Source organism: Nothobranchius furzeri, chromosome 3, assembly GCF_043380555.1.
Source record: "Nothobranchius furzeri strain GRZ-AD chromosome 3, NfurGRZ-RIMD1, whole genome shotgun sequence".
Classification (NCBI taxonomy): domain Eukaryota; kingdom Metazoa; phylum Chordata; class Actinopteri; order Cyprinodontiformes; family Nothobranchiidae; genus Nothobranchius; species Nothobranchius furzeri.
Window position 1 is genome coordinate 82,440,822 of NC_091743.1, and position 27,594 is coordinate 82,468,415.

General features: G+C 44.6%; 1 protein-coding gene across 3 annotated transcripts; it reads right to left on the reverse strand.

Annotated features, from left to right (window-relative positions):
* Positions 1–27,530, reverse strand: abi3bpb (ABI family, member 3 (NESH) binding protein b). Of its 3 annotated transcripts, XM_015957924.3 has the most exons (23): positions 27,328–27,530; positions 23,236–23,415; positions 17,787–17,855; positions 17,577–17,709; positions 15,131–15,312; positions 13,810–13,862; positions 13,361–13,391; positions 13,159–13,239; positions 12,780–12,854; positions 9,613–9,834; positions 9,350–9,427; positions 8,790–8,972; positions 6,695–6,760; positions 4,356–4,418; positions 4,133–4,258; positions 3,904–3,993; positions 3,616–3,825; positions 3,390–3,495; positions 1,798–1,877; positions 1,291–1,320; positions 1,049–1,207; positions 849–971; positions 1–346 (listed from the first exon to the last, which is right to left on the reverse strand). In XM_015957924.3, the coding sequence occupies exons 1-23, from the start codon at positions 27,404–27,406 to the stop codon at positions 231–233; spliced, it is 2,535 nt and encodes an 844-aa protein (XP_015813410.1). In that variant the 5' UTR covers positions 27,407–27,530; the 3' UTR covers positions 1–230. The 3 variants fall into 3 exon arrangements, with proteins under 3 accessions (XP_015813410.1, XP_015813411.1, XP_015813415.1); XM_015957925.3 differs by lacking the exon at positions 9,350–9,427; XM_015957929.3 differs by lacking the exons at positions 6,695–6,760; positions 8,790–8,972; positions 9,350–9,427.
* Positions 27,531–27,594: the final 64 nt, after the last annotated feature.

The window sequence follows — 27,594 nt, forward strand, 5'->3', positions numbered from 1 at the left end:
ATGAGTTCAACCAACAGAACCCAGCAGAACCCGACCTCCTGTGAGTTCCTGCTCGAACGTTGCTTCAGCGTTGGTAAAGAGTAAAGATGAGACACGTCTGCTATAAATGCTGTCCTCACGGTTCCCTGACGAGGAAGTTCTGTACACGTTTTACAGCACCAGGTGAGTCTGGAGGTCTGGCTGGACGGGCTCGCCGCCTCCTGAGGTGAGGAGTCGTACTTTAAGTATGTCTACCATTTTCCAGGGATGGGTATTCCACACTCATACCAGGAGACGTAGTTGATGTGGGAATGTCCTCCCATTTGCCCAAAGTGGACAGGTTCCTGACGTAAGGCTCTGTAGAAACCTGGAGCAGGAGAAGAAGACGTGATGAAGTTCAGCTGCTTTAATCAGAGCTGTGTGTGGTTCTGAAGTCTGAGCGTATCAGATTTGTTGATTTGGCTCTAAAACCGCAGAAGGAGCTGGCTTCAGACATGTGTGGTTTCCTGACAGTGAGACACTACAGCCGCCCTGATCCCGAGGATTTCTGACTCATGAACAGACTCGACGCAGCTCCTGTTTTAGTAAACGAGAAGCTTCTGCAGAGACTTTCTGTCCGAGTGGATTTGTAGACCGATCACAATGCAGTGATGTCATATCTCCTCAACTCTAGCTAAAGTGCTTATGATGCTAGCTCTGATGTTAACATCAAAGCTAACATCGCACACCTTACCGGAGTCATGAGGATGTGACATCACTCTAACGTGATTGGCCATTTGCAGTAAATGGTCCTGATCTAAAACGTGCTGCTGGTCCAGGACTGAACCCAGTGTGTGGACTGCGGATGTAGCATGAAGCTGGACATGTACCGGTTCTGGAGGGGAGCTGGTAGGATCGGAGCTGCCTGCCCGTCCGTCCGTCCAGGAACGAATCCACAAACTGACAGTGGTCCTCTCCGAAACCGCTCTGATCTCCAATGTTGTAGAATTTACCTGCAGGGCAAAAAACGGGTCAGAACCAGAACCCGGTTGCTGGTGAAATGGGTCCATGGAGCAGCGTTTGTACTCACCGGTGAGCGAGTCGCTCAGGTAGATCTTGTACCTGAGCGAGTTGCAGAGCTGGACGCCCACAAACTTGCGGTACCAGGTCCTCTTCACGTACTGCTTCCCGTGGCAGTCAGAGTAGGAGTCTGTCTTAAAGGGGAACTGGGTCCAGATGGCGTCTTTCCCTGTGAACAGCAGCAGCTGGACTCAGAATATTCAGACAAAAACTATTAATCTCAGAGCGGATGACGAGTGGGTGCTAATCTACCTGAAACGTTCTCACTGACTCGAGGATCAGCTGCAGGAGAAACAGAACAGAACCATTAATCTACATCAAGAGACTAAAAATAAATGAAAAAAGTCACCAGTCTGCTTCAGGTTTCATCTGAACAAACGTCTGAGCTGTAGGAAGGGGAATAATCATTAAATGTTTTATTCATTTCACACAGAAACGTGTGTTTTTCCTGTTAGTGACCCTTTAAGCCCATAAAGTTCTGGAAGGTTTGGTGAATAGAGCAGAACCAGACCCAGTTCCAGATGATGGAGCATATCTGGATGGCTTTGGTTGTTCAGATGAATCCTAAATGTCAGCTCCTCTCAGCACTCAGCTGGTCATTTATGAGAAATCAGATTTCGATCCTGTAAGTAGATCTTTGTGTTAATCAGCTGCAGCCCAGAGGAGAGTCCAAACACAGACGGGACCTTCAGCCATCCTCATGTTTGGCTGGAGGTGCTGCTGCTCTGAGTAAGGACTCTGATGAGTGGGGCGGCGTACCAGACTCCGTGCTGAAGGACACCGGCTCACTCGGAGGACCTTCTCCCAGCTCGTTCTTCGGCTTCACCTTGAACTCATAACTGGAGAAACAGACAGATGAAGAAACAAATGTTTCAGAGTTCTGACACAGGAATTTGCTAACATCAGGACTAGTGAAACCAGTAGTCAGTAACCAGCGAAACCAAAACTAACAGCTGACTCACTCATAAAAGACGAACTTTCTAACAACCTATCCAAGCAGTGCTGAAGGTCAGAGATGTCTGAGTCCAGTCAGACCTCGGGCCAGCTTTTCTCCATCCTCAGGACTTATTAAAGCGCCGCTAAGCGAAGCAGAAAATTGTTGCTTGTTTAACTTCGCCTGACAGTCTCTGGTCTGTTTGCACAGCTGGACTAAGTGACGGCAGCACCAAGTGCCAGATGTTCCTTTGCTCAGACCAGAGCATCTACAGCAGGGAGCTCCTCAGGTTCTTCATTAAGAACCAGACTACAGGGATCATAACAGCTCTAACAGACCGCATTCAGCTTCAGATGATTCATAAATTTAAATGTGACATTTTTAAATTAAACATTTAGCTAGCATGCAAAACCGAAGGGAAAAGGAAGTGTCCTACCAAAATAAAAGCAGGGTGAGCAGATCTCCTGTCCAAGGTTTCAGATGTTGTGAGTCTGTTGAACCATGGATCCCTGTTTGGGTTATACTTACACCTTAAATAGGAAATCTCTTTACTCTGCTTTTATTTTGGTAGGACACATCCTCTACACAGCTGTCTAATTCGATCTTCTTTGGAAGCGGAGCAAAGCACTAAACCCTGAGTGAACACCGGCGCGGCCTACACTAGTTTGAGGAGGTTACAAAATCACAGAGTGATGGTGACCTGGCTTTGTTGCTACTGGACGTAATACTAGTTTTGTCTAACAGCGTGGATCATTGTGGTTTATTTTAGTATTAGTTGGCTCATGTTAGTGCTAGCTCGTTGTTGGCGCTAGCTACAGTTAGGTTGTTTACGATAGTTGCTATTCCACTATCAACCAGTAGGGCGGAGGAGCAGGAAACTGCTCACTGTTACTTAACCATTACTTGGTTCATTATCAAGCATTAATAATGGGGGAGGCTTTGTAATGCATTACGTAATATGCTTAAGCAGTTGTTAATTACTTTATTTAATAGTTTATTCATGCTTAATTACGCACTAGGTGACAGTAATAAGGGACCCTTTTTGTAAAGTGTTACCACTGAAAGTTACTGTTCGAACATAACATTCAGATTTTACTTTTATTTTAAACATTTAGACAAAACTTTGTTGTTTCTGAAACAAACGTGATGGAAAATCCACCAGTTTCAATTCTTATGAGGAACTAAATGCACTGGAGTGTAAAGCGCTTTGGAGTCCTCTGACTCTGACAGGCACTAGTGTGGGTTATTGATCATTCATCGTTACATCTAGGTGTTTTTTTAGATTTACTAAAGAGTCGGCCATGTTTGCTTTCAGAAGAACTGGGTGAAACTGGTTCTTCTGCAGAACTTGGAGACCTTTGGACTATCTATCATCCACCTTCTGAAGATGGTTATGGTTAAAAGGATGTCAGCTCACCTGCTCTCAGGTTTGAGGTTTTCCACAGCTGTGTGAGTCTGGTTGGTGGTCAGGACTGAGACCTGCTCTCCATCAGGACCTTTAGCGGTGGAGATGACTTCATATTCTACAGAGAGGACATATCAGTGGTGAGATCCTACTGCTAATCATGGGTCACCTTCTACTAATGCCAAGCAGAACATCCGAGGTTCAGGAATCGGGAACATTTTAACTCATTTCTTCCTACCGGTGGTGTGGTTGTCGGTCTTCTCCCAGTCCAGGATGATGAAGGATGGGCACCCCTCCACCGTCACCACGGTGAGGTTGGACGGTGGGTTCTTGGGACGAGATGTCACATTTGTCTCTCCAGGTTCAGATTCAGGGAAGTAGGTGAGAGAGGAGGTGATGGAGCAAGGCTCATCTGGTTTCTTTCCCGTCTGGTAGACTACATGAGGAGCTGTTGGAGGAACGAAGGTCTAGATTAGTCACCTTCCTCCTAAACTCAATGGTCAGATAAACCAGAGGAGAGTCGTACCAACATAACGTTTGTTCCCCAACGCGTCAATGTCGGAGGCTGGCTGAGACTTGAACAGGTCCGACTCTTCCCAGGTCTCCTGCTTAGTGGCTGAGAGAAGAAGTAAAAATTATCTGACCTTCAAACATCAAGCTGGAATTAAATTTGATGTTTTTTAGACTGAAAATATTTGAGTTTTAGGATTTACAACAACAACTGGAATGTTCATTATTCCTAAAGTTGGGAATACCAGCAGCTGTAGGAGGAACCGTCGTGGTCTTCGTTCGCTCCAGTTTGGTTGGTTTGGCGGTCGCTGGTGGAACTTTCTGTGGCAGGAAGTCCGACTTTTCACTTTTCTCCACCAGGTTGACTTTATCTGAAACAAAAATCATTTCATCCCAGGTTAAAACTTCCACCTGAAGGCTCATGAAGACACAGCTGATGTCTAGTCCCGATTCTCGATGACTTCTCACCCGTTTCTCCAAGTTTTCTGACAAAGTTTGGTTTGGCGTGGACAGCTGGACGAGGAACGGCTCCTGAAACAAACGCCACAGACTTTCAGATGATTAATGGACCACCAGCCGCTTCCCTCAGAGTCTGTCTTCACTTTCTGTATCTTGCGAAGTTATTTGAATCCTGGAACCATCTGATCTAATGAGAAACACGTTCGCCTCACTCAGATTAGGATCATCAGGACTTCTCTAAATTGTAGAAATGTTTCATGTAAATCAGATTCAGGCGCAACGCTGCCTGCCTGAGGTAGGGTGGGTGGGGTGGGGGGCCACTTTGGGCCCGTGTTCTTGCCAGCTGCTCACTAATCTCCTGCAGGATCTTTGATCTGGAGTGTTCTCCGAACACCAAACACGAACAACCTCCTGGAAATCCAGAAGGTTGTTTGTGTTTTTGATTCAGAGGTCCAGAACCTGCAGCCAATTCCCCCCCACCCCCTTATAGAGAGGCCCAAATTCCTCACAATCAGGGAACTGAAGCGGTTCCAGAACCAAATGGAACAAATGTAAAACCACAAACATGAAAGATGATGGAGTCCCGCAACATTTTAGTTAGAAAGCTGAAACAACACAGATGATGATGCGGAGCCGATGTTTTGGACTTCTGGGTTCAACTTGTGCTATTTCTGAGGAAAAGACCCGAGAACAGAACAGCTTTACAAGGATCTTTCTCCTGGAAGGTCGGGATGGAACCAGAGCTGTGATCACGGATTACAGCACAAGGCCAATGAGTATCTCCTCACACACAAACTGTCCTGAAGCTCAAAGCAAACAGAAGCTTCTGCATGGTGACAAAAAGTGCAAAGCTCTGTAGAGCAATGTTCTTCAAAATAAGCCACCTATCAGAGGAGCTTGCTCTTCCAGGCAAAAAATATTTTCCACAGATCACGCGGAAGTCATTGGCCGGAGGATCAATGCCGGCAGCCAGCATTCCCCTTCCTGCTTATGTCAGAAACTAGCCTCAGGACGCCTCGTAACCATGTGGAGCTGACGACTGAAAGGCAGACTTACGGTGCAGATGGGATCTGAGCCATTACCAATGGAGACGCCAGAACCACCAAACACATCAGGAACCTTCCTGTCTGTCCCCCATCAAGGAGTTGTTGACTGCAAAAGGAGAGGTGAAGCAACTCCAACTCAACGATCAGAACCCACCAGCAACGTAGTGCTCATTGTTCGATCCGCTGTTTGAGTATGAAAACATCTGACATGAAAGACCTGAGCATCTCTGATCTGGTTCCTACACTCTGGTCTAAACTCAGACCAAGATGGCCTGAAACTGAAACCGATGAATCTGCCAGACTTGTAGTTCCATAGGGTGAAAATGAGAAAATATTAATATATATATGGAAATTTGAAACATATCAATATTACATCAAACTAGCTTTTCTTAAAAGCTTTTGGAATAAAATGAGAACATCCTAACAGTCAAATAGGTGGAAAATCAATTAAGGTGGAGTCCCTCATGGTTCAGTGTTGAGCCCCCATACACTTTGTTCAATCTGAACTTTAAAGTTTACATGACTTTATGAATGTGTTCCTGCTTCAGCCTCCAGATGTTTCAATTAATAATTTAAGTAATTATCTGTCTGAGAAGTAAAACCATACCACTATGAGAGGCAACACTAACAAACCAGAGTCATATAGGCACCTTCAGTTTGCTGGACTTCCAGAACCAGAGGCAGGAAGATGTGAAGGTTACAAAGATCTAACTGAGTTCCCCTCCTCTTCATCAGCCCTGGCGACAGCTCTACACCTCAATTAAAGATCATTGGTGTGAATCAAGGAGGTCAGTTTTGACTAAACCCATCGACTGCTTATGAACAAACTACCATCTGATGTTCATGTTTTCTATCTAATCCAGCAGTCTGTTATTCAGATCTTTACTGAACCTAAAACTCATCATGGGATCACAGCAAACCACCCAGAAACCAGAGAGCTCCATAGAGCAAACAGAAACCATACAGTCCAACACCCGGCTCCACCAGAACATGGACCACAGAGAGCTGACAGAACCAACTCAAATAACCAAACTCCAGCATCTTGATTATTTGAAGGACCTTCTGCCAAAACCTTTGGTGAAAACCAGCAGAAGCTCAACTGGAAGCTGATGGAAAGGAGACACATGGAGGGACAGACTGAAGAAAGCAGGAATGGGTGACAGGACGAGTCAATGGAGGAACAAGGATTAAAGACATAATGGATTTGGACAATAAGACTAACATGAGCTGCAGTGGAGATGGAAATGCTGCAAAAGTGACTGAAGGTGAATGATGAGACACAGAAGGACAAGGTATTTTTACCCAGTCGAGTTCTGGACCATAAGACCGGTTTGGCCTGGGCAATGCCCCGGTGTGGCTGTCCATTTGCTGTTGGGAGAAAACGAGTGTTAGGAAGAGGAGTCTGCTCCTGAGAACTGAAGCTGACACCAGAACAACCAACCAAGACCCGTTTGGTACAAAACTAAATCTGGTTTCAGGGAATCCTTCAGAGAGATAAAGATCAGCTCGAGCTGTTCTGGGACAAAACATATGAGCTCATTTAGTCCCATCCACTGTCAGATCTACTGATAATGGAGCTGCTGGAACCCATCAGAGATGGGATCTTTAGAACTGATGGGCTTCATGATTGGACAGAAGAACTGTCCTCACACATTTTATCCATTTTAACTCGACCAAACTGGAGCCAAAAGGGCTTACGTTTAACGCCAGCTGGCATCAAAATAAACTCTACATCAAAGTGCTAAAAGCCGCGGGTCACGTCTGGTTCCAGAACCTATCGGACCCTTAAGATCTTTGTGTGGAAAACTCAAACCCAGAGCAGAACTAATCCGGTTTCTAATAAATTATCACTGCTTGTTTTATATAAGTATGAACTATAGTACAGTGGGCGTGGCCAGTTTGACTGACATGATCTGGTCTGGTTGTTCTGCTGTGAGGTTCATGTAGCAGCCAACAGGAACAAAGCGAGTGGTGGTGCTATGGTTTCTATTTGTAGATCAGGACTTATGTAAAGAACAGCTAAAAGAGTCAAACCTGAGCTGATGCTACAGTGTTTACTCTGTTTTCTGATTTCACCAAAACGTTCCAAATGACAGATCAGTTGTTTCCTTTAGCACAGGCTTGTGGGACAAAAGGGACATTCACAACTGTTGAGTAGCTTTAAAAATAAAGAATCAGGTATTAAAGGTTCTATATGATGCAAAGTTCACTTTTAGGAGCTTTTGATCGTGTTATATTGTTATTTCCTCATTGGAAAAAGTCCCTAAACCGAGCCAGAATGTGACCCTGATTTCAGAGACTGCTTGGTGAACCTCCACCAGAACCAAAGTAGGTTTACGGGGGATTAGTTCTTTAAACCGGCACCTTTGGATAGGTCAGAAGGGTGAGTGCAACCAAAATGCTAACTGCTAGCAGAATGGTAAAGTTTGGTGGGTGAACATCAGACATGGACTGGGATTATTAATCATGGCTGCCTTTTTGCAGTCCGAGCGGTGTGTGTGTGTCAGGGGCTTGATTCTCTGATGTGGTGCGCATAATCACCAAGTAGGCCAGTTTGGCAGCCAGGCCACTGGGAAATGTCCAGGTGCTGCCAATAGCCAATTCCCCACTGGTGTGTGTTGGCAGTTGTTTTTTCTCTCTATGGCCCATGACGCTTTGTTGGAGGTCTAGGATTGCGTCATTACCTAAGTGGAACTCACACAAGTGGATTCCATCAAATCCAAGCGTCTAACTTCTGGGTTGATCAAAAGTCTCATTAGACAATAACTGAATTTCAGAACAAACGATGACTCAGTAGTGCCAGCTGTAAAAGTGTATCATATATGGCTCTATCATTGCTCTGAACGGTTTAAAATAGCATCCTATAGAACCTTTAAAGATGTGGAGTCCCTCAAGGTTCACTGTCCCAAACCTTTTATTTTATATCGGTTGTCCGGACTGTAACACGTACTGATTAAAGAATTGCTGCAGAATTTTTTTCTAAAATTTTCCAGAAAAAGTTAATAGTTTCACACATTTTTGCATACCATCAAATTTACGCTGAAGTCTCTTCTGGTTCTGATTTCACTTGAATCCAATTGATTTAATTTCGTGGCTCACCGACGAGTGTTATCTTCTAGTTAACATGAGATGTTGCTCCATGTAGCTGGAATGATGAAAATGGACCCAGAAACCGGATCAGACCAAATCAGGGGCTATCAACATTGTTTTGATCTAATGCAAAGACGGGTAAAGACATGAAGCTGAAGGCTTTGTTTGTGCGTTACTGATCCGAGTAAACCTACTTGAGTCCAATTACTAAGCAACTCTTGAAACAAAAATCAAACAGGATTGATCTGTTGTGGAAATTTGTGATCTATAGGATCGTGAAGTCAGAAAGAGACTGGAGGAGGTTTACCCCCAAGTATTTCCACCGTCGGGGAAGAGCTACTGGATCTAGAGGAAGAGGGTCTGTATCCGTTAGAGAAGGGATAGAGGGGGTTTCTCAGTGCAGGCCTCAGGGATCCAGACTCTGAAGAAGCTGCTGGACTGTAGGGTCTGAAAGGCAGAGACGGGTTCACGTTTCTGTTGCTGCCTCGACCTAAAGAGATAAAGACAGTTGCAGGTCCTGAGTTATGGTTGGATATTTTTATCTGTGATGGACAGCAAGTGAGTCTGCAGCAGCCCTGAGCCGTGACGTTAGTGATGGACCGTCTGATGGGGTTTAATCTGGATGATCAATGAATACATGATGTGTTATGATGATTCAGCGCTCATAATCTTTAGAGACCAGTCAGTGAAAGTGCTGCTGGGCAGCAGGCATGACTGGAAGATTGTGAGCTGCATGCAGACGCCACATGAGGTTCAGACCTCGGAGCAAAGCAGCCAGACCTGTGGATGGAAACGTTTGATAGAAGATGGACAGAAAGAGGAGACAGAGGGAGGACGCCACAGGAAGCAGGAAGTGAGAGTTTTTACCCCAGGTGTTAGCTTTTATTTGCTCGTTGGCCAGCACTGATCTCAGCAGCAACGAGCCATCCTGTGACCTGAGCATCACTGTGTGGGAAAAGAAAATGGCAAAGACCAGTTTAGAGATGGTCCACTTCCTGTAAAATGAAACCAGTTACATTTGTTATGTGTGGAAACGACGTCAGTCTGAGGGAATCCTGCTGGAGTCGGAACAACATCAAACATGTTGAAAGAGATTGTTAAAAAGGAAGGAAGCAGTTGGTGGAAATTACCCGCAGGACTGGGACGCTTCTCAGGAGCTCGAGTAGGTGGGGCCTTAGTGGTCTGACCGTGAAGAGAGCCACCATTGGAGGGTAATTTAGTGATGGGGGAGATGGTGCGAAGGGTGGAGGAGGTGGTGGTGGGGGTGGTAGTCGTGGGAAGGAGTATGGAAAGGGCAGGAGTCGGACGATCCGCTGGTCGGGTTCTGTTGGTCCTAAGACCGTTTCCTTTTTCTGGGGCAAAGAGGAGAGAGATACTGAAATCACAGGAACTAGACTGACCTGGAGTCAGATCTGACAGCAGATCAGCTAAGCTTTCATCATCTCCATCCATGGTAAGACTTCTCCTGGTGGACCAGCAAGTCTGAGACGTTTTCAGGTTTCACTCATTTTACTGGAAACTGATTTAAAGGCATTTCCTCTTTTGAATCCATTCAACCAATGAAATAACGTTTGGGTTAAATATTTGTTTTTCATGTGTCTTTCTAAAAGACAAAAAAAGAGACAAATCCTGATTAGTTACCCCCAGCCTGTTGGCGTTTACTGGGCTTCAAGTGCCACCAGGTGTGCTCCTTTTCTAAACTAAGATCCAAATTTTGTGAGACAGGTGCAATGAATGAAAGACAACATAGTGTGTGAGTGTCCCAGCTGGACAATTAACCCTTGTGAGACCAGCTTAGAATGGAGCAACCAGCATCAGACTGGAGACCAGTATAAGGAAGAGGAGTTCAGCTAGTGATCAACATGAAGAGGATGAACCAAGTTGGTGACTGACCAGCAGAAAGATAAGGAGCCAAAGTAGTGACCAGCATGACTAGTAGGGGATAAACTAGAGACCAGCAAAAGGAGGAGGGGCTAAACTAGTGACCAGCATGAGGAGGAGGGGCTAAACTATTAACCAGCTAAAGGAGGAGGGGCTAAAATAGAGACCAGCTAAAGGTAGAGGTGTTAACTAGTGACCAGCATGAGGAGGAGGGGCTAAACTAGTGACCAGCATGAGGAGGAGGGGCTAAACTATTGACCAGCTAAAGGAGGAGGGGCTAAAATAGAGACCAGTTAAAGGTAGAGGTGTTAACTAGTGACCAGCATGAGGAGGAGGGGCTAAACTAGTGACCAGCATGATGAGGAGGGGCTAAACTATAGGCCAGCTAAAGGAGGAGGGGCTAAAATAGAGACCAGCTAAAGGTGGAGGTGTTAACTAGTGACCAGCATGAGGAGGAGGGGCTAAACTATAGGCCAGCTAAAGGAGGAGGGGCTAAAATAGAGACCAGCTAAAGGTGGAGGTGTTAACTAGTGACCAGCATGAGGAGGAGGGGCTAAACTATAGGCCAGCATGAGGAGGAGGGGCTAAACTATAGACCAGCATGAGGAGGCGGGGCTAAGCAAGTGACCAGCATGATGAGGAGGGGCTAAACTAGTTATCAGCATGAGAAGGAGGGGCTAAATTAGTGACCAGCATAAGGAGGAGGGACTAAACTGGTGACCAGCATGATGAGGAAGGGCTAAACTAGTGACCAGCATAAGGAGGAGGGACTAAACTAGTGACCAGCATGATGAGGAGGGGCTTGACCAGTGACCAGCATGAGGAGGAGGGGCTAAGCTAGTGACCAGCATGAGAAGGGGCTAAACTAGTGACCAGCATGAGAAAAAGGGGCTTAACTAGTGACCAGCATGAGGAGGAGGAGGGGCTAAACTATAGGCCAGCATGAGGAGGAGGGGCTAAACTAGTGACCAGCATGAGAAAGAGGGGCTTAACTAGTGACCAGCATGAGGAGGAGGAGGGGCTAAACTATAGGCCAGCATGAGGAGGAGGGGCTAAACTAGTGACCAGCATGAGAAAGAGGGGCTTAACTAGTGACCAGCATGAGGAGGAGGGGCTAAACTAGTGACAAGCATGAGAAAGAGGGGCTTAACTAGTGACCAGCATGAGGAGGAGGGGCTAAACTAGTGACCAGCATGAGGAGGAGGGGCTAAGCTAGTGACAAGCATGAGAAAGAGGGGCTTAACTAGTGACCAGCATGAGGAGGAGGAGGGGCTAAACTATAGGCCAGCATGAGGAGGAGGGGCTAAGCTAGTGACCAGCATGAGGAGGAGGGGCTAAACTAGTGACCAGCATGAGGAGGAGGGGCTAAGCTAGTGACCAGCATGAGGAGGAGGGGCTAAACTAGTGACCAGCATGAGAAAGAGGGGCTTAGCTAGTGATCAGCATGAGGAGGAGGGACTAAACTATAAGCCAGCATGAGGAGAAGGGGCTAAGATAGTTACCAGCAAAAGGGGGAGGGGCTTAACTGGTGAGGAGGGTGTTCATCAGTGACAGTCCACTGATGTACAATCCCCACAGCTTCCACGTAATTGTAAAGATGACTAATAAGGATTTTTAGAGATATAAAAACACCAACAGTTTCACAACAAAGTTTCTAATTTTATGTTGGGTGTTTTAAGCAAATTAAATGAAAAATAAAACAAGTCTAAATGTTTGCATTTTGGTCTCATTGATGATGTTGACAGTGAAGATGATGATAATGATGATGATGTACTTGTGGAGAGACAGGTAGATCAGATGATACTGGTTGGACAATAGTTAGCAGAACGGCTTGTGTTGTCTCTCTCAGGAGAGAAAGTACAACCACGTCTGCATCTGGCATGCAGCCCGGTCATGCAGGAAGACAGGAAAAGATTCAGCTTTGATGGGAACAAGAGGACAAAAGGAGGGAAGGACAGAGATTCTGGGCCGTGAGCTAATATATAAATATGTAAATATACTTTATTTTAGGACTTCTGTCTGATGTTGAAACTCTAGAGTCAACAAGGTTTGGTTTTACTGGACTCATGAAAACTAAAACTGGCATCAAACAGATTTGAGCCTGAAAATTAAAAATAATGAATGAAAGTGATAAAAAGACAGAAGAGATCACAGATAAATGGATGCTCAAGCATGGATCTGGTCACATGACCCTCAAAAACTTGGCTACTTTCAGGGAGGGCGGGGCCAAGTCAACTTACTCTTCTCCAGTGACATCACCTCCAGGTATCGACTTTCTGACTCTGCATGCCAACATGCAACCATTCACATCAGCTCCAGGCCCTAGGCCCCGCCCCCTCCTAGATGGATGGCTGAAGCTGCATGAATGACAGAGGCTGATGGTTACAGAAGAAAAAAAGAGTGACTGTCTGGTTACCGGGCAACTCGAGAAGAAGTTTGGGCTCAGAGCTGGGCAGAGGGATAGTTTCCTGCTGGCTCTCAGGGACCGACTCTGTGGAAACAGGACGACGTTTTTACAAGGTGAAGAAGAGGAGCAGAAAACGAAGCTGAAGAAGAGACAGGAACCCCAGCTCAGGCTCGACTGATCAGGTCTGCAAAAATGTTATTTGCCTGTTTTGATCCTGCAAACTATTTTTCCTTACAGAGGGATTAACTAAATCATTACCAACATTTATGTTCGCTGAGAGGCATCAGCTGAACCTGCTGAGCCTCGGAGGGTCAACAAACAAACTCCTCTGCTTCCCTGGAACAAAGGATTAAAGCAACAAGACTAGAATGAATAAAGAGATAATCACCAAAGGAGGAGCGCGGCAATCCGGAAAAACCGGGGTATTTGATCAGAGAGGGGGGATGAGGTCTTGTGTTGTTGTGCAGAGCTGCAAACAGTCAACAGTTATTAAGAATCAATAAAAACTCTCCTCATGTTCTACAGCAGATAGGTCATAATTCTCCTGACTGGAGCAGCCAAAAGCATGTGTCTGAGTCATAAATCCTTACCAGGACGAACAGGGATGTTTTTCAGAGGTTTCTGCAAAACACAAACCAGAAAAATGCAAAGTAAAACCACAGCTACAAGTTGCATCCCGCATCTCATAAATCCAGTCTGAAGCCGTTTCTTTTTTCCAGCTCAGATCTTCAGCTTTTCCTAATTTAGTCTGATCAATCTCAGATGGAGACAAAATAAATAAATAAACCCAAAGTCTTTTACATATTTATACAATCTGTTCTCGAGAACTGAACGAAGCTTTCTGGTGCAGATTCCTTCAACAAGGTAGCTTCAGTGAAAATGAAGGTCCTCGCTCGGGGAGAACGTCTGCAGGATTTAAGGTCATAATAAAAAAAAAATCCTACAATTTTGGTTAAAAAAACTCTTATTAAAAGCAAAATAAAACTATAACAGAGTAACTGTGGAATCTAGCAGCAGGGCTGGCGTTACCACCACCTACCATCAGCTTTGGTGGAGGATGGCGCTGCTTGTACGGCTGCTGGCCGTTCTTATCTGTAGAATCGAGGGAAAAAAACAATAACATCGTTGAGGATAAGTGGTGGTTTTGTTACAGAGCAGACAGAAAAACTTTGTGGAAGAAAAGTAAGACAAACAACATCAATGTGTTCTTTTTTCGTATAAAGTGATAAACGAACAAAAGGCAGCAGGATGTCAATATCGCCTCTTTTATGAGACAGACCATTGCATCATTACAGAGTGATAAATCCGAATTTGTGAGTCTCGTAAATGTGGCAAGGAGCAAAGGGGCAAGGTGACAAAACTCGATTATGATGCGCTTAGCCTCGTAGTAATATTGCCGCATGAGCCCCCCGCCTCTGACGGCTAAACACGTGTCAGCCCAGCTAATCCCTTTGGAGCGACTGTGGGAGGTCCCCCCCCCGCAAATAGGGTGGTCGCGTTAGCGACGTATACTGCGCGCCGAGTGCCGGCCGGAAGAGATATAAACGCAGATAAACATGGCCTCTCACTAGTATCTTTCAACCACCTACAACATGGCAAACTGGACGGACGCGGAGACCATGGAGCTTTTGGCCGTGCGAGCGGACAAACAGATTAATTCAATTCAATTCAATTCAAAAATACTTTAGCAAAACTGAAGAAGCCTCTGACTGAAGACACTCTTCCGTTGTCGGACAGTCTTGTGAAGAGAACGCTCAGGGTTGTCCATAATTCTCTTGATTCTCTGGAGAATCCTTCTTTGCATGATCTCCTTCAGCGGTTCCAAAACTGCCGAAACTCTGGCGGAGTCCTTGAAAGGGCTTGGAATGCCTCCATCTTGTTGGCCAGTGATCTCACATTGCCCATTATGATCGATGGAAGAGATGCTTTGAATTTCCTCTTTCTCGGTCTCCGTTTTGCTCCCGCTCCCGTAATAGTTGCCTTTTTATGGGGACGTTGAGAGACAGCCAGCTGTTCGACAGAGTGGTGAAAACACTGGCTGAGCGGGGCGTCAAGCCGGACAAAAAGCAGGTCACATCAAAGCTAAAGGTCCTGAAAAAGAAATTTCATCAGTCTTTCGTGTCTTCCGTCTTACGCTGAATGTGCGACCCTGTACGTCACATGCGGTGGGGGGGGGGGCAGCGACCACCCTATATCCCGTCTTGGTTTGAGAGGCGCCTGATGGCAGTTTGTTCTAGCTTCAGCTTTGCTACTGTAAATGCCAAAATCCTCTCCAGGGAGCCGCGGCAAATCCCGTTTTGCTAACGCTATGGTCCTGTAAAAACAGCGTATGTTTCTTTGTTGAATAGAAGGACTCTTACTGCCTGTGTTGGTGTTGTGGACCACCGGTTTGCTCCACATGCCGCTGCGGTTGTCTTTGTTGGAGCGAACACCAAACTCGTACGGCGTGTTGGGCTTTAGGTTATCGATCACCGTGTCGCTGGTTGGACACGTCTGGTAGATCCACTTCCTGTTCCTCTCCCTGAAGCGGATGGTGTAATATCTGATGGAAGACAGAAGTTCATCAATAACCAATTCAAATCAGCAGAAGCACTTACGGAGTTCCTCAGAGCCTAATACTCGGTAACTTTAGAATAAAGGCTGATAGTTCAATTCAATTTAAAAAAGTATTATGCCAATCAGTAAAAAGTTTCCTTTATAAAGAACCCAGCAAACCACATCAAGTCACTGACTAGTGTCAGAGTCTTTACAGCAATCCTCATACCAAGCAAGTATTTTGCGACAGTGGAGAGGAAAACTCCCCTTTAACAAGAAGAAACCTCCTGAGGATCTTGGATCAGTATAATCAACCATCTGCCACGACTCACTGGGGATGGAGAATTTTGGAACCATCAAAGAAAAATGTAAAAATGTAAGCTTAATTCATGCCAAGAAAATTCACTCCCCCGAAGACAAACGTAATCAGTCAGAATTTGCTGTGATGGATCATTTGTAAAGTCACAAAAATACGTAAGCGTCTCTTAGTCAGGTCAGTAAATTATGTTTGGCGTTTCTCAGGGTTCTACTCTAGTTCTTTTAGATTTTCACACTTCTAAAATCAGACTGTACTTAAACCCGTGTAATCAACAGCTTTGTTTAAAAGTGGGTCATTTTTCTGTTTTCTGATTTAAAACCTCAAATAGAAAAACTTAAAACACACTTACTTAAAACATTATCGTTTGTCTAAGTCAGTGTTTCTCAACCCTGGCCCTCAGCCCCCCCCCCCCCCCCCCCCTGTCCTGCATGTTTTCCATGTCTCTGCTCCAGCACACCTGGTTCACCTATTGCCTCCTTAGGATGACATCAAGTGCTGCAGAAATCTGTTAATCACTCATTCATTTAAGTCTGGTGTGTGGCAGCAGAGAAACAATGCTGTTGGAAACGGCAACATGGAAAACATGCAGGGCAGGGAGGTGCTGAGGACAGGATTGAGAACCACTGGTCTAAACGATTAATTCAATTCTAATCAATTCAATTTTATTTATATGGCGCCACATCACGACAAGAGTCATCTCAAGGCACTTCACATAATAAACATTCCAATACAGGTCAGTTCATTAAGCCAATCAGAAAAAATGTTTCCTATATAAGGAACCCAGCAAACCACATCAAGTCACTGACTAGTGTCAGAGTCTTTACAGCAATCCTCATACTAAACAAGCATATAGCGACAGTGGAGAGGAAAACTCCCTTTTAACAGGGATTAAAATCAGACTTCTACTCTGTTTTAAAAGGCAAAACTTAAATATTGACGCAAATTAGAATTCACGTTATGCATAAACCAAGTAAAGTTAAACCCCAGAAGGTCGTACGGAAAACCATCCTAAAGCTTATGAAGCATTTGTGACAATCAGAAACAAAGTCCTGTTTGTTTAGAAGACTTCAGTAAACACGTGTTACACATTTAAACTCATGTTTAATCCAAAAATGTTTTGTTCTGATGAAGATTTAAACTTCAGGTCTGCTGGGAAACCAAAACCAAGAGTTCAAACAAACATCTGAGAGCAGCAGAAGGCATCGGAGCTTTTCCACAGAGAGCCGCTCTTCCGTAAAACCCAGGATTATTCCCATGTGCTGTCCTCAAGTACAATTACAAACTACAGAAGACACTAAAGGAACTGTCAGACTTGGTATTTGTGAAGGACTCGTGGCTGAGAAGTGGTTTTGCTGAATCGTGTAAACAGAATCAAATCCAGACCCAACGGTTCTGAAGGAGCTGCTGAACCTTCTCCACGACCCCGAGAGCTCGGCGGGTTAATGACACACCAGAGTCTCTCAGCCACGTGGTTTCTCACTGGCTGCCTGCGGTCGCGTGACCTCGGCGTAGAAACAACCATCTTGTTACTTCTAGCCATTCTGTCGATCGCCTTCTCTCCTTAAAGTCGTGTTTTGTAGAGCAGGGATCCAAAAATATGAAGCTGCAGCCAAACACTCTGAGAAGGAGACGAGTTTATGTTTAATAAGAGCGGTGGAGGACAGCTGGGTCACGATTTCCACACATGTCTCCAAATCTTTCACAGGGAGGGGAAACGTGTGCTGTAGGAGGTCCATGTAGGATCTATCACCATCGTCAGATGGTTCAAACACAACAACAGCATAATGGACTCTTGATTCTGACCGTTTATTTTCAGGAAGGAAAACCGTTTTTTTTTTTTTTTGCCATCATTGATGCTGCCATGGTAACCGAGCTTTATACTTTACCACCCGGCTTTTAGATCATCACCCAAGTCAAACAAAAGAAGTCCATGAAGACCAGGGTGGACTCACCCTTCCTCTAGACACTCGTTCATGACGTTCCCTTCGTAGGGCGTCTTCAGGTGGTTTCCCCAGGACAGCAGCACCGACGTGGGGCTGATGGAGCCAATCACCAGGTGGAGCGGCTTCTCCAGGTTAACCTTACCTGAGAGAAAACATGAAGGAACCGTCAGATGTCCTGGAAACCCTTCAGGCCCAGTTTAGAGCGTCCAGCTAACACACCTGTACAGTGTTTCTTCACATCGTTGGCTGGGATCGGCTGCACGGCCACCAGGTACTTCGGTTCTGCGTCTGAATCAAACATTAGAGTTTAAATAAATATTAAATGAACTCCATCATTTATAGAAAATCTGTTTGTTCTTCTGAAACATGACTTTCAGATGTTTAACCAAACGTCCCTCTGGTTCCTCCCATCAGGTGTGAGTTAAACCAGTAAGACAGGAGTGGAGTCTGGTTACGAAAACAGTGGGTGATGAGAAACGTGGATCAGGTTAAAGTCCCCCCAGTGAGCTGATGTGTATCGGGACGTGTTAGCGTCAGGGTCATGATGTGTGAAGCGTGAACACCTCCAGCGGGAACACAAACATGTGAGGACTCCTCGGTGGAAGCCATGAGGGCGATGATGTCATGGCGGCGCGCCGCAGATGGACAGAGGGCAGGAACGCAAATGTAAACGTTTTCAGATGAAGGTTCTGTGTTGAAAGACGTTAAACATGTGAAAACATTCATCTGATTTCAGTCCAGATTAAACTGCTGCTGCTTTTCCTCCAGACACAGACTTCATAACTGTTTCTATTCAGTGTTTATTTACCGTCGGTCTCGTGCGCATCGTGCACCGCAGGTCGGCTCGTCAAAGAGCAGAACGTTTAAAAACAAATGAGAATTAATTCAGAATAAAGAGGAAGGATCTACAAAACTTTAGTTACATTAAATTAGTTGTAATTCATCTCTAGGGTTTTGTTTTAACTCTCAAATTGAGACAAACTCACTAAAACCTCTAATTATCCTCCACATGGACAATAGAGCTACGGACGTCACGCGACTCTCAAAGAGTGGACGCCATGTTGGCAGGCAACAAAGGTAAACAAAATGAACGGGATTGGCTTGGATTTTACTCCGTCGGAGTTTACTTCACACTTTAAACCCGAAGAAATTGTTTTATTTAGTCAGAAATTAAATAGACTAAACATCTCTGACCCTTACTGTGCCCCTGGGATACTTTTAAAAAACGCCAGAAGCTGTCGGAGCGGACCTCTTAAGCTGGGCGTACACTGTGCGACTTTTTCACTTTTTTGAGCCGATTTTCCACTCGTGCGAGAATCCACAAGATCGGGGCGAGTTTTGCGCTGAGTGTCGTGTAGTGTACAGGGAGGCGATCAACACCACGTGACCAGCTACCGATCAGCAATCGTGAGCTCGCACGAACTTCTGGCGTGTTTGATATTTTGCTCGTCCCTAGTGAGGGTATCGCACTGTTGAAGCGGCGCTGCGAGCAGCTGCGACCCAAAAAGTACCAGAACCGCTCACGGCGCATGCGCAATCATGCATCAACACCGCTATTTCCCTAATAACACATGTTGTTCGTTTTTATTTCTACACGTTTTTTTTACTCACAAAGATTGTCAAGAAAGCGTGTTTGTCGTGTTCATGTCAAATTAAACTGATCACAAAACACAGATTTACTTTCTTTATTTCGTTTTCCTCATCCAACCCCCATAAATCTCTGTGTGTCCTCCTGCAGCACTCCCGAAGGACAACAGGCACAACAACACAAAAAAGTCTGACGTGTTGAGTAAAAACTGCTATTTTTAGCATATTTTTTAGGTCCGACGTGTTGCTACCAGACGTACAGTGTGAGCAGTCAGATCGCATCCGAGAACTGGGTCGTACAGTGAGAGCGCCTGGCTCGTGAGATCTGCCCTGCGAGGAAGTCGTACAGTTTGAGCAGAAGCTGAGTGCTACGAGTGAAAAAGTCACACAGTGTACGCCCGGCTTTACCGGATTTGAGATGTCCTGACATTTATAATTTATAAAACTAATTAAACAAAAACACAAATAACATAGATTTACATGTAAGGAGTTTAAATAGAGTGCTGTACTGTTTGAATGTATAAACTGAACGCCAATAGAAATCACTAGTCTGATTTTTTATCCGTGAAGAAAATAAATATGTCAGGCAGGAGCGTCTCAGGATCTGTCTGAGATCCGTCTCGGTGAGACAGATAACAGCAATCCAAAGTTCTTTTTATGTGTGATCTGATTAAATGCAGCTTAGCCGGTTAATTGCTGTGATCATAAAACACGTAAACGACAGCACGCAGAAATCATGAGGCAACGTTTTACGTGATGTTTACTTGTTGCTATGAGTAATAAGACAGAAAACGCCACGCCAAAATAAGTTTAGGAAGCCCACTAAGAATCGTAATAAAAGCATTTAAAATAAATACCATACACAGTTGAGGAAACGTTGGTTTAAGTACCTGATATGAAGTGGTCACTGCATAAGCAAAAACCTTTGCTCTCGGGATCCCACAGTTTCATTTTAGCCCGGTCTCTAGTGCGTTTTATTACAATGATCCAACGTTTGCGGCGCTCCGGATCTTGGGGAATCCTGTAGATGGCTCATTCCTTATGTCGTCCCCGTCTGTTCTGCATCCTGGGGCACAACAGGAATCTACCATATTTCCTGTCTGATTGAGTTTTCTGACAATAACGAATAGTCCAGCTGCGGGCTTCTGCCTGCCAAGATGGCGCCGTTTTGATTTGAACTGTTGCATGCCGGGAGAAGTGACGTCAACTCCCGGAGCTCTGTAGGATTCTGTAGCCCCGCCCCCTCTGGAGCTCATGTAGAGTTCTTCAGAGTTTAACCAGGTGACAGTGCTCTAGGACCGATAAGAGTCCTTGCAGATCCCCCCACAGTCCAGAGAACTACTGGTGGTTACCGCAGTGACCTGGATGAGACACTGGCAGCAGCTTTAACATTTCTGTTGATCCTGGTTGTCTTTACTTTTCTTATACATCAAACCTAAACTATGTTGTCAGTCTGAGCCTCGTCTCTCTTTGCTGATTGTGTTTTTTCTGAATTTAAAGTTGAGCTGTGAATGCCCTTGCACCCCATTAAAACAATTGTTTTCATCCAATCAGATGCATTTAAATGCATGTTTAGTGTGACTTCACCATCCATGGAAAATCCATGGAGCTCAGAGCTGCACTCCTCAGTGTCTAGAGTGGATACAAGCTCCACTTCAGTTAGTAGTCCTCTCTGGAGACCTATTGAAATGACAGATGAGTGTGGAGCAGCAGCTGCAGCTCAGCCGGGTATTTTATTTATGACCAGACAATAACACGTTAAACACAGCCTGTGCTTCTAATCAATAATCCAGCCCATAAAGGTTTAATTAGGCTCTGATTTATTTGTGTGAAGCTGTTTTTTTCAGCATCTGGAAGCCCTGTCTTTAGTCTCCGTAAAGGATTTCAGACACAGATTCTTGTTTTATTTCAAATAAATATCCTCAAACTGTTTATTAGAGAGATTTATAGTTTTTATGTGTGCTGAGATGTTCCAGAGCTTCAGTCGGTCCTTTTTCTGACAGCAGAGTCAAATAAAATCAAGTTTGTCTTTAGAGGAAACAGTGAAGGATCCTTGAACCTCCCTGAAGCCACATTTGTGTCTCATGTGGGTAAAAAATCAGAGCCCAGAAACCACCGACAACGTTGGATTTACAGAGTCAACACTGTGGTCGACGTGGTCCTCCAGCTGCTGATGGATGATCCTCCGCTGGGGCCGTTAAACCAGGGAGGTAAACACTACACCGAGTGTCTAAAACTGTCGGAGTTCACAGGTCGCTTCCAGACGACGAGACATGAGCAACCAGAAGATTAAATGAGACGTTTCCCAGAGGAGTTTCCCTGGAAACCAAACGTTTACACAAGATTATCATCCATCTTCTGGGGTTCATTCAGCCTCCGAGAGGGGAGGAAGCCGGGGCATTGGATTATCATAGCAGCACCTGAACACATCACTCATAACCACGTCAGACAATAAAGAAACATCAGTAAAATTTTACAATAATGGTTCGTTTATCAGCATCAAAGTGCATTAATAAACAAAAGGTCCCATTATTAAAGTTCCAGATATTAACTATTAAGTGTCCAGGGCTGGGGGGGGGGGGGGGTGTCTGCTTAGTAACGTATTACTTATTATATGGTTAAGCAGTTGTTAATACTTTATTTAATAGTTTATTAATGTCTAATAATGCACTAAGTAATGCTAATAAAGTGACCCTTATTGTAAAGTGTTACCATGACGTCTTTCAAACAGCCTAAAACCTGAATTTAATCAAATTGTTGTTTGCTCCTCCAGAGTCAAGGCAGAACTAACAGATCTGAGTCTGATAAATAAATTAGCCCCAAAAGACCAAAAATGGATCAGAACCAAATATTTTAGGTGTTTTTGTTGACAAACAAAAACGTTGGATTTCATTCTAAAATGTTCGAAAAATGTTAAAGGTGTGGATCACTCGTCTAATCTGTGTATTTGCCGTCGTCTCTAGTCGGAATGAATGCCTTGTAAGTCATACACTGGGTACAAAGAGCCCTGGTGGGCCTGTCTCAGGATCTAGAAGATAGAGGAGAGCTTCAGATGGCAGGAGTTGGAGTCTTACTTCCTGATATTTGGTCATCTCATCTCTGATTGGCTAACAGCAACACAACTCTACCACTGACTCTGTTTACTTTCCAACATGGATGTTTCATCAAATAACACAAGCCCAGAGGAGTTTTGCTGTGTGGTGGAGTTGCTAATGCTAAAAGTTAGCTTCTGCTAGTCGAGACGTTCTCTGCTGTTTGCTGGACGCTAAACCAACAACAGCCTTCCTCATCGTGAGTCAAGATGGGTGAGTCCATGAACGTTGTTCACAGTGTGACGTAGACCTGTCAGGATTTTCTAATCCTAAAGTTTCACCGTCTATTTTCCATCAGAATTTTAATGCAGGAGATACGTGTAGGAGACTATTTTAGTGTTCAGCCAGCATGAAAAACTCAGAGTGACTCATTATAATCAGAAATAACCATTAAAAATATTTTTCAGTTAACCACACCTTTAATGAATGAAATCTAAACTTGAATTTGAATAAATTACTGAACCAAATTTGGTCTAAATAGGAGAAGAAACCCATCCTGGTCTAGCAGATCCATCTGAACACCGACAACACACCAGAAACCAGCAGAAGTCTGATCCTCCTGCTGCTGATCATGAATTCCCTCCTCTAGGAACAAAGTTTACATCATGTGAAAGAACCCAAAACCAGGAAGATTCAGAAGGAACCCGTGTCTGGTTCTGGATCCTAAAACCTGCTGAGATGATTCATCTCCACTCGTCCCGAGCTTCAGTGTTTTCTCACCATGATCGGATGTAACATCTTGGCTGAGCTTCACAAAACAGATCAGAACCACCTGCTGCTGCTCAAAATCTTCTCACGTTCTGATCTGTCCCAAAAGGATTTCTGTATAAACGCTGTTTTCCCACAATGGAGCTGGTTCAGATGTTTAGTTCCATCTGAAGACCAAAAACCTCACGGGTTTAGATTACAGTTCACAAGTTGCTCCCTAAAACATGAATGCTGAGAATATTCCCCAGAAGTTTCTGGTGGGATTAACAGGACGTTCTTACCCATCTCCGTCTCGTAGGGTTTTCCGTTCTCGGGTAGCGGGATCAGCTGTTTGGAGAACACGCTGCTGCCGTATCCCAGGATGTAACCCTCGAGCTTCACATCTGGACTCGGACGCACAAACTTCATGACGATGGTGTCGCCTGTGGCGTTGATCCGAACCTTCATGTTGTGGTGGCGAGCTGACGGACAAAGGGAAGTCAGAATGATCATCACAGAGACCTGGTGTTGCTGATTCTGAACATCTGATGCTCCTTTAGCTGTAATTTGGTTTCACACCGAAGAAACGAGCTCCTGAGGTCGACGGCGGAACATCACAGAACGAGGAGATCCATGAAAGTTTTAAAACAGCTCTTTTCTCTTTTGTTAAAGACAGGAAATGAAAACTGAGGCAGACATTTTTATGGTTTCACCCGAGACGTTTGAGGTTTTATTCTGGAAAACAAACAAGTAAAAACCCTTCGTTTTGTTCTTTATTGTCCCTGAAACTCCATTTGGAGCCTGGATGTTCTCCACGGTGCTGGTCAGGCTGAACGTGATGTTTTATGAGTCTAAGTCTGGGTGTTTTCTCCTGCTTCAGAGTTTCTTCGGCGTTAAACAGAACAAAGGGATCCTGCGAAGGACAAATGTTTGTTTAGCTGATGGAGTTTGTCTCATCAGTCATTACGGCGTGTCCCAGCACCGGTGTTCTGTTCCGTTTGGTCCCATTAGGCTCAGTCGAGTTCAGCAGCGTGTTTGGAGTCCTGCAGCTTTGATTTAATCTAACAGAGGAGGCCCGGGTGGGGGGTGAACATGGAGCACAGCAGAACTCTGCAAACACAAACATTTAAATAAAACAGAGCTAGACTTCCAGCCTGGCCCACGTCGCCCTGCTGCTGCAGATCCAGAACAACAAACTCCATCAGATTAAAGCTAACCAGGACCAGCCTGCTGCTCACAGATGACCAAGTAGTGCTAAAATAATCAGAACCATCCTCCAAGAGCACCACCTGACTGCACACACTCTCGTTTCACCAAGCAGAACCACAATCTTCTGATCGTAGTGAAGCTGATCTTCAGCCCTCCAGGTTTCACCTGCCCTGACCTGAATGGACGGACCAGTCAGAGACCTCCATCATCACCTGCCTCCATCTGAACAAATGTATGCAGCATCTCTTCTCCTCCCCTTCATTGCCTTTCAGGGTAAAACCACCACGTCTGGAAGCCTTTGAGTCTATAAACAAGAGAAAACGCTGTCGGAGCAGCTTTACTCCATTAACTCAAACCGTAAAACAGAGATGGAAACCAAACTCTGTTCCTGAAACAACACAGACTCCTCCGTCTCTAATGAGCTGCTGCTGCTTCTCCCACTTTATCATCTTCTCCAGGAGAGAAACCAGCTCACATTCGGATCTGCAGTCTGTCATCAACAGCTTAGTTCAGGTTACATCTCTTTGCTCTGTTCTGACTTGATGTTTTAGTCTCAGAATTAAAAATTCTATTGTGACCAGATGCAGAACAAGAAGAAGAGAAACTCATAATTAATAAAATATCAATAATGCAACTCTGAACCGAGACAAAAAGGTGAGAAACCAACAAAATTCTACATCTGGCATTCAAATCTCAACAAAAATGGCTCGAAATGGAATAAAGAAAAGAAAGGTAATTCAACTCAGATTTATTCATAGTTAATTACAATAAAAGACAAACCTCTAGAAAATCAGTTGTAAAACATTATTTAGCACCAAGCAAATCCTCTAAAATGTGATGAAGCACAAGCAGAAACAAGTAACATTAATTATGATGAAGTGATTTTGGAGCCAGATGTGGGTCAGCTGCTGCAGGTTTTACTGTGGAACTCACCTCAATAAAGAACGTCTGTGAAAATGTGTAAATGCTCATTAAAATGGGCTGAACTCGTCCATGGAGGTCCTGATGCTGAGTTTTATTACGGCTGGACTTCAATAACGATATTTTAAATGCTTTATAAAAGCCCACGGAGGTTTTTGACGCCCAGGTTTAGTTTGAAAGTAATTTGTCAAAACAAGATGATTAGAAATAAACAAAAAACGTTACTATTAGTATAACTGTGTATTTATTTGCTTTCCCTCGGACCACCTTAAGAGTTGATTCGTTGGTTTGGTTGATGGCCGGTTAAATGTTGTTAATTCTGTTGGTTGGTTTAGTGACAGATTGGTTAAATAGCTGGTTATTCAGTGGGTTAATTGATTGGTTGGTTACATGGTTAGATGTTTTGTTGGTTGATTAATTGGCTGTTTGGGTATCTGGTTGATGAATTGGTAGATTGGTTAATTGGTTGGTTGGTTATATGGTTAGATGTTTTGCTAGTTTAATAATTGGCTGTTTGGGTAACTGGTTGGTTAATTGGTAGATTGGTTAATTGGCTGTTTGGTGGACTGGTTGGTTAATTGGTAGATTAGTTAATTGGCTGGTTGGTTATATGGTTAGATGTTTTGCTAGTTTAATAATTGGCTGTTTGGGTAACTGGTTGGTTAATTGGTAGATTGGTTAATTGGCTGGTTGGTCACATGTTAATATTTTGTTGGTTGGTCAGTTGGCTGTTTGATTGACTGGTTGGTTAATTAGTGAGGTGGTCAAATGGTTGTGTTTTGTGGTTTTTTGGGGGGTTGGTTAATTAGCTGTTTGGCAGACCGCTGGGCTGGTTAAATGGTTGGTTTGTTGTAAAGAATCAAAGTATACAACAAGGCAGCTGAAGCTGACTTCCTGGATGATGCTCAGTTATCGTGTGACTCTTTAAAGTTTTAATATTTGACATGTTTCTAGTTGCGGAGCCACCTACAGTCTTGCTGGCTGTGATAAGGTGTTGTTCCCCTTCAGGTCAACTAAAGCGTGGTATGGGGGGGGGGGGGGTTAACATCTAAGATGTTGTTGAGAAACTTCTAATAGAAGCCAGAAACAACTTCACATGTCTGACATCTCAGTGTAAACTAAAGGGAACAAATCATTCTAAAGCATTGTCCCTACAGGCCGCTGTGCCAGACCCTTGATTACTGATCAACCACCTGCATTTGTGCGGTGCTTCTCTGAGTCAGAGGACTCCAAAGCGCTTTAGTCTGGTAAACCCTTCACTCATTCACACACATTTACACACTGGTGGTGTGTGTCCTGGGATTCGCTGACAGAGGCGACAGAACCTCATGTTGAACAAACTCCTCATCGTCTCCTCTAACAGTCAGACACGTTGGTGACCACGAGCTTTCTCAGAAAGCTGCTCCTCCAGCAAATTAAAGACAAAAACCAGCTGATTTTCCATCAAACTGGACCTGAGAGGATGATGACTAAAACACAAGAGTCCATTCGTCCAATCAGAGGACACTCTGAACTCAGAACACGTCTTCTAACAATGGATCTAACAGCTGTGTCCTGTTAAAGCCCCCAAAGCTGAAAAAACAACCAAACTGATTACATAATTTTAGTTTTATCGTGAATAAACCCGCTCTGCTCCAGGAGCACATCTAAACACACACTTTGTTTTCACTGGCAGGTTGTCTCCTGGAGAGATTATCCTCCTCGAGTCTCCACGTTTCTGTCTGACACAGGAAGTAATCATCTTACATAACATTTGATAAGACGACTGACTCCGCCCACACCTGCTGGAGCTCCACACCTGCCCACATCCACATGAACCCAGTTTGTTAAACAGCTTCTCCGACTGGAGAGAAGATCAGACCAGAAGCAGCTGCTTAAACATCAGAAAGAAGAGACGTTTTTCCAAATCAGGTTCTGCAGGAACGTCTCACCTCAGGGACCCGGACTTGGATCTGCTCCCGTCTCCTCCTCAGAGACTTGGATTTTTATACCAGTTTGTTGCTTGAGTCCACACCTGAGCTTGTACCCATGACTCATCCACACACACTCTTTTCCTTTCTCACATTTTCTTCCATAGTTTTATTTTTATTTTTTTTTTAATTTTTACCAAAATTCCAACATTTTTGGATCATTTTCTTTGTTTTATTTTTGTTTAACTTCGTTTTTCCGGTGTTAGTTTTAGATTTTCCTGCCTTCTTAATGTTAATAATTTACTTCCCTGCAGTTTCCTCCTGACTCGACTCAGGTTCTGGTTCTGGACTTGCCTCTGATCCTCTGTGCAGGGGTGCCGCTGAGTAGAAACGTCCCGCCGAGCAACAGCAGGAGGACGGGGATGCTGGCCATGACCTATGACTTCTCAGAGCTTCCAGGAGATAATAGAGGTGATGAAGACGAGGATGAGGAGTAACCAGGAGCTGGACAACTTCGCTAAGTTTCTTAGGACTTGTGCAGCTGTGGGACGTCCTCGATGTGGAGGGGGGTCCCCTCGGACGTCTCCATCTATAAGCCCAGCAGGTGGGTGGGGCCGGGCA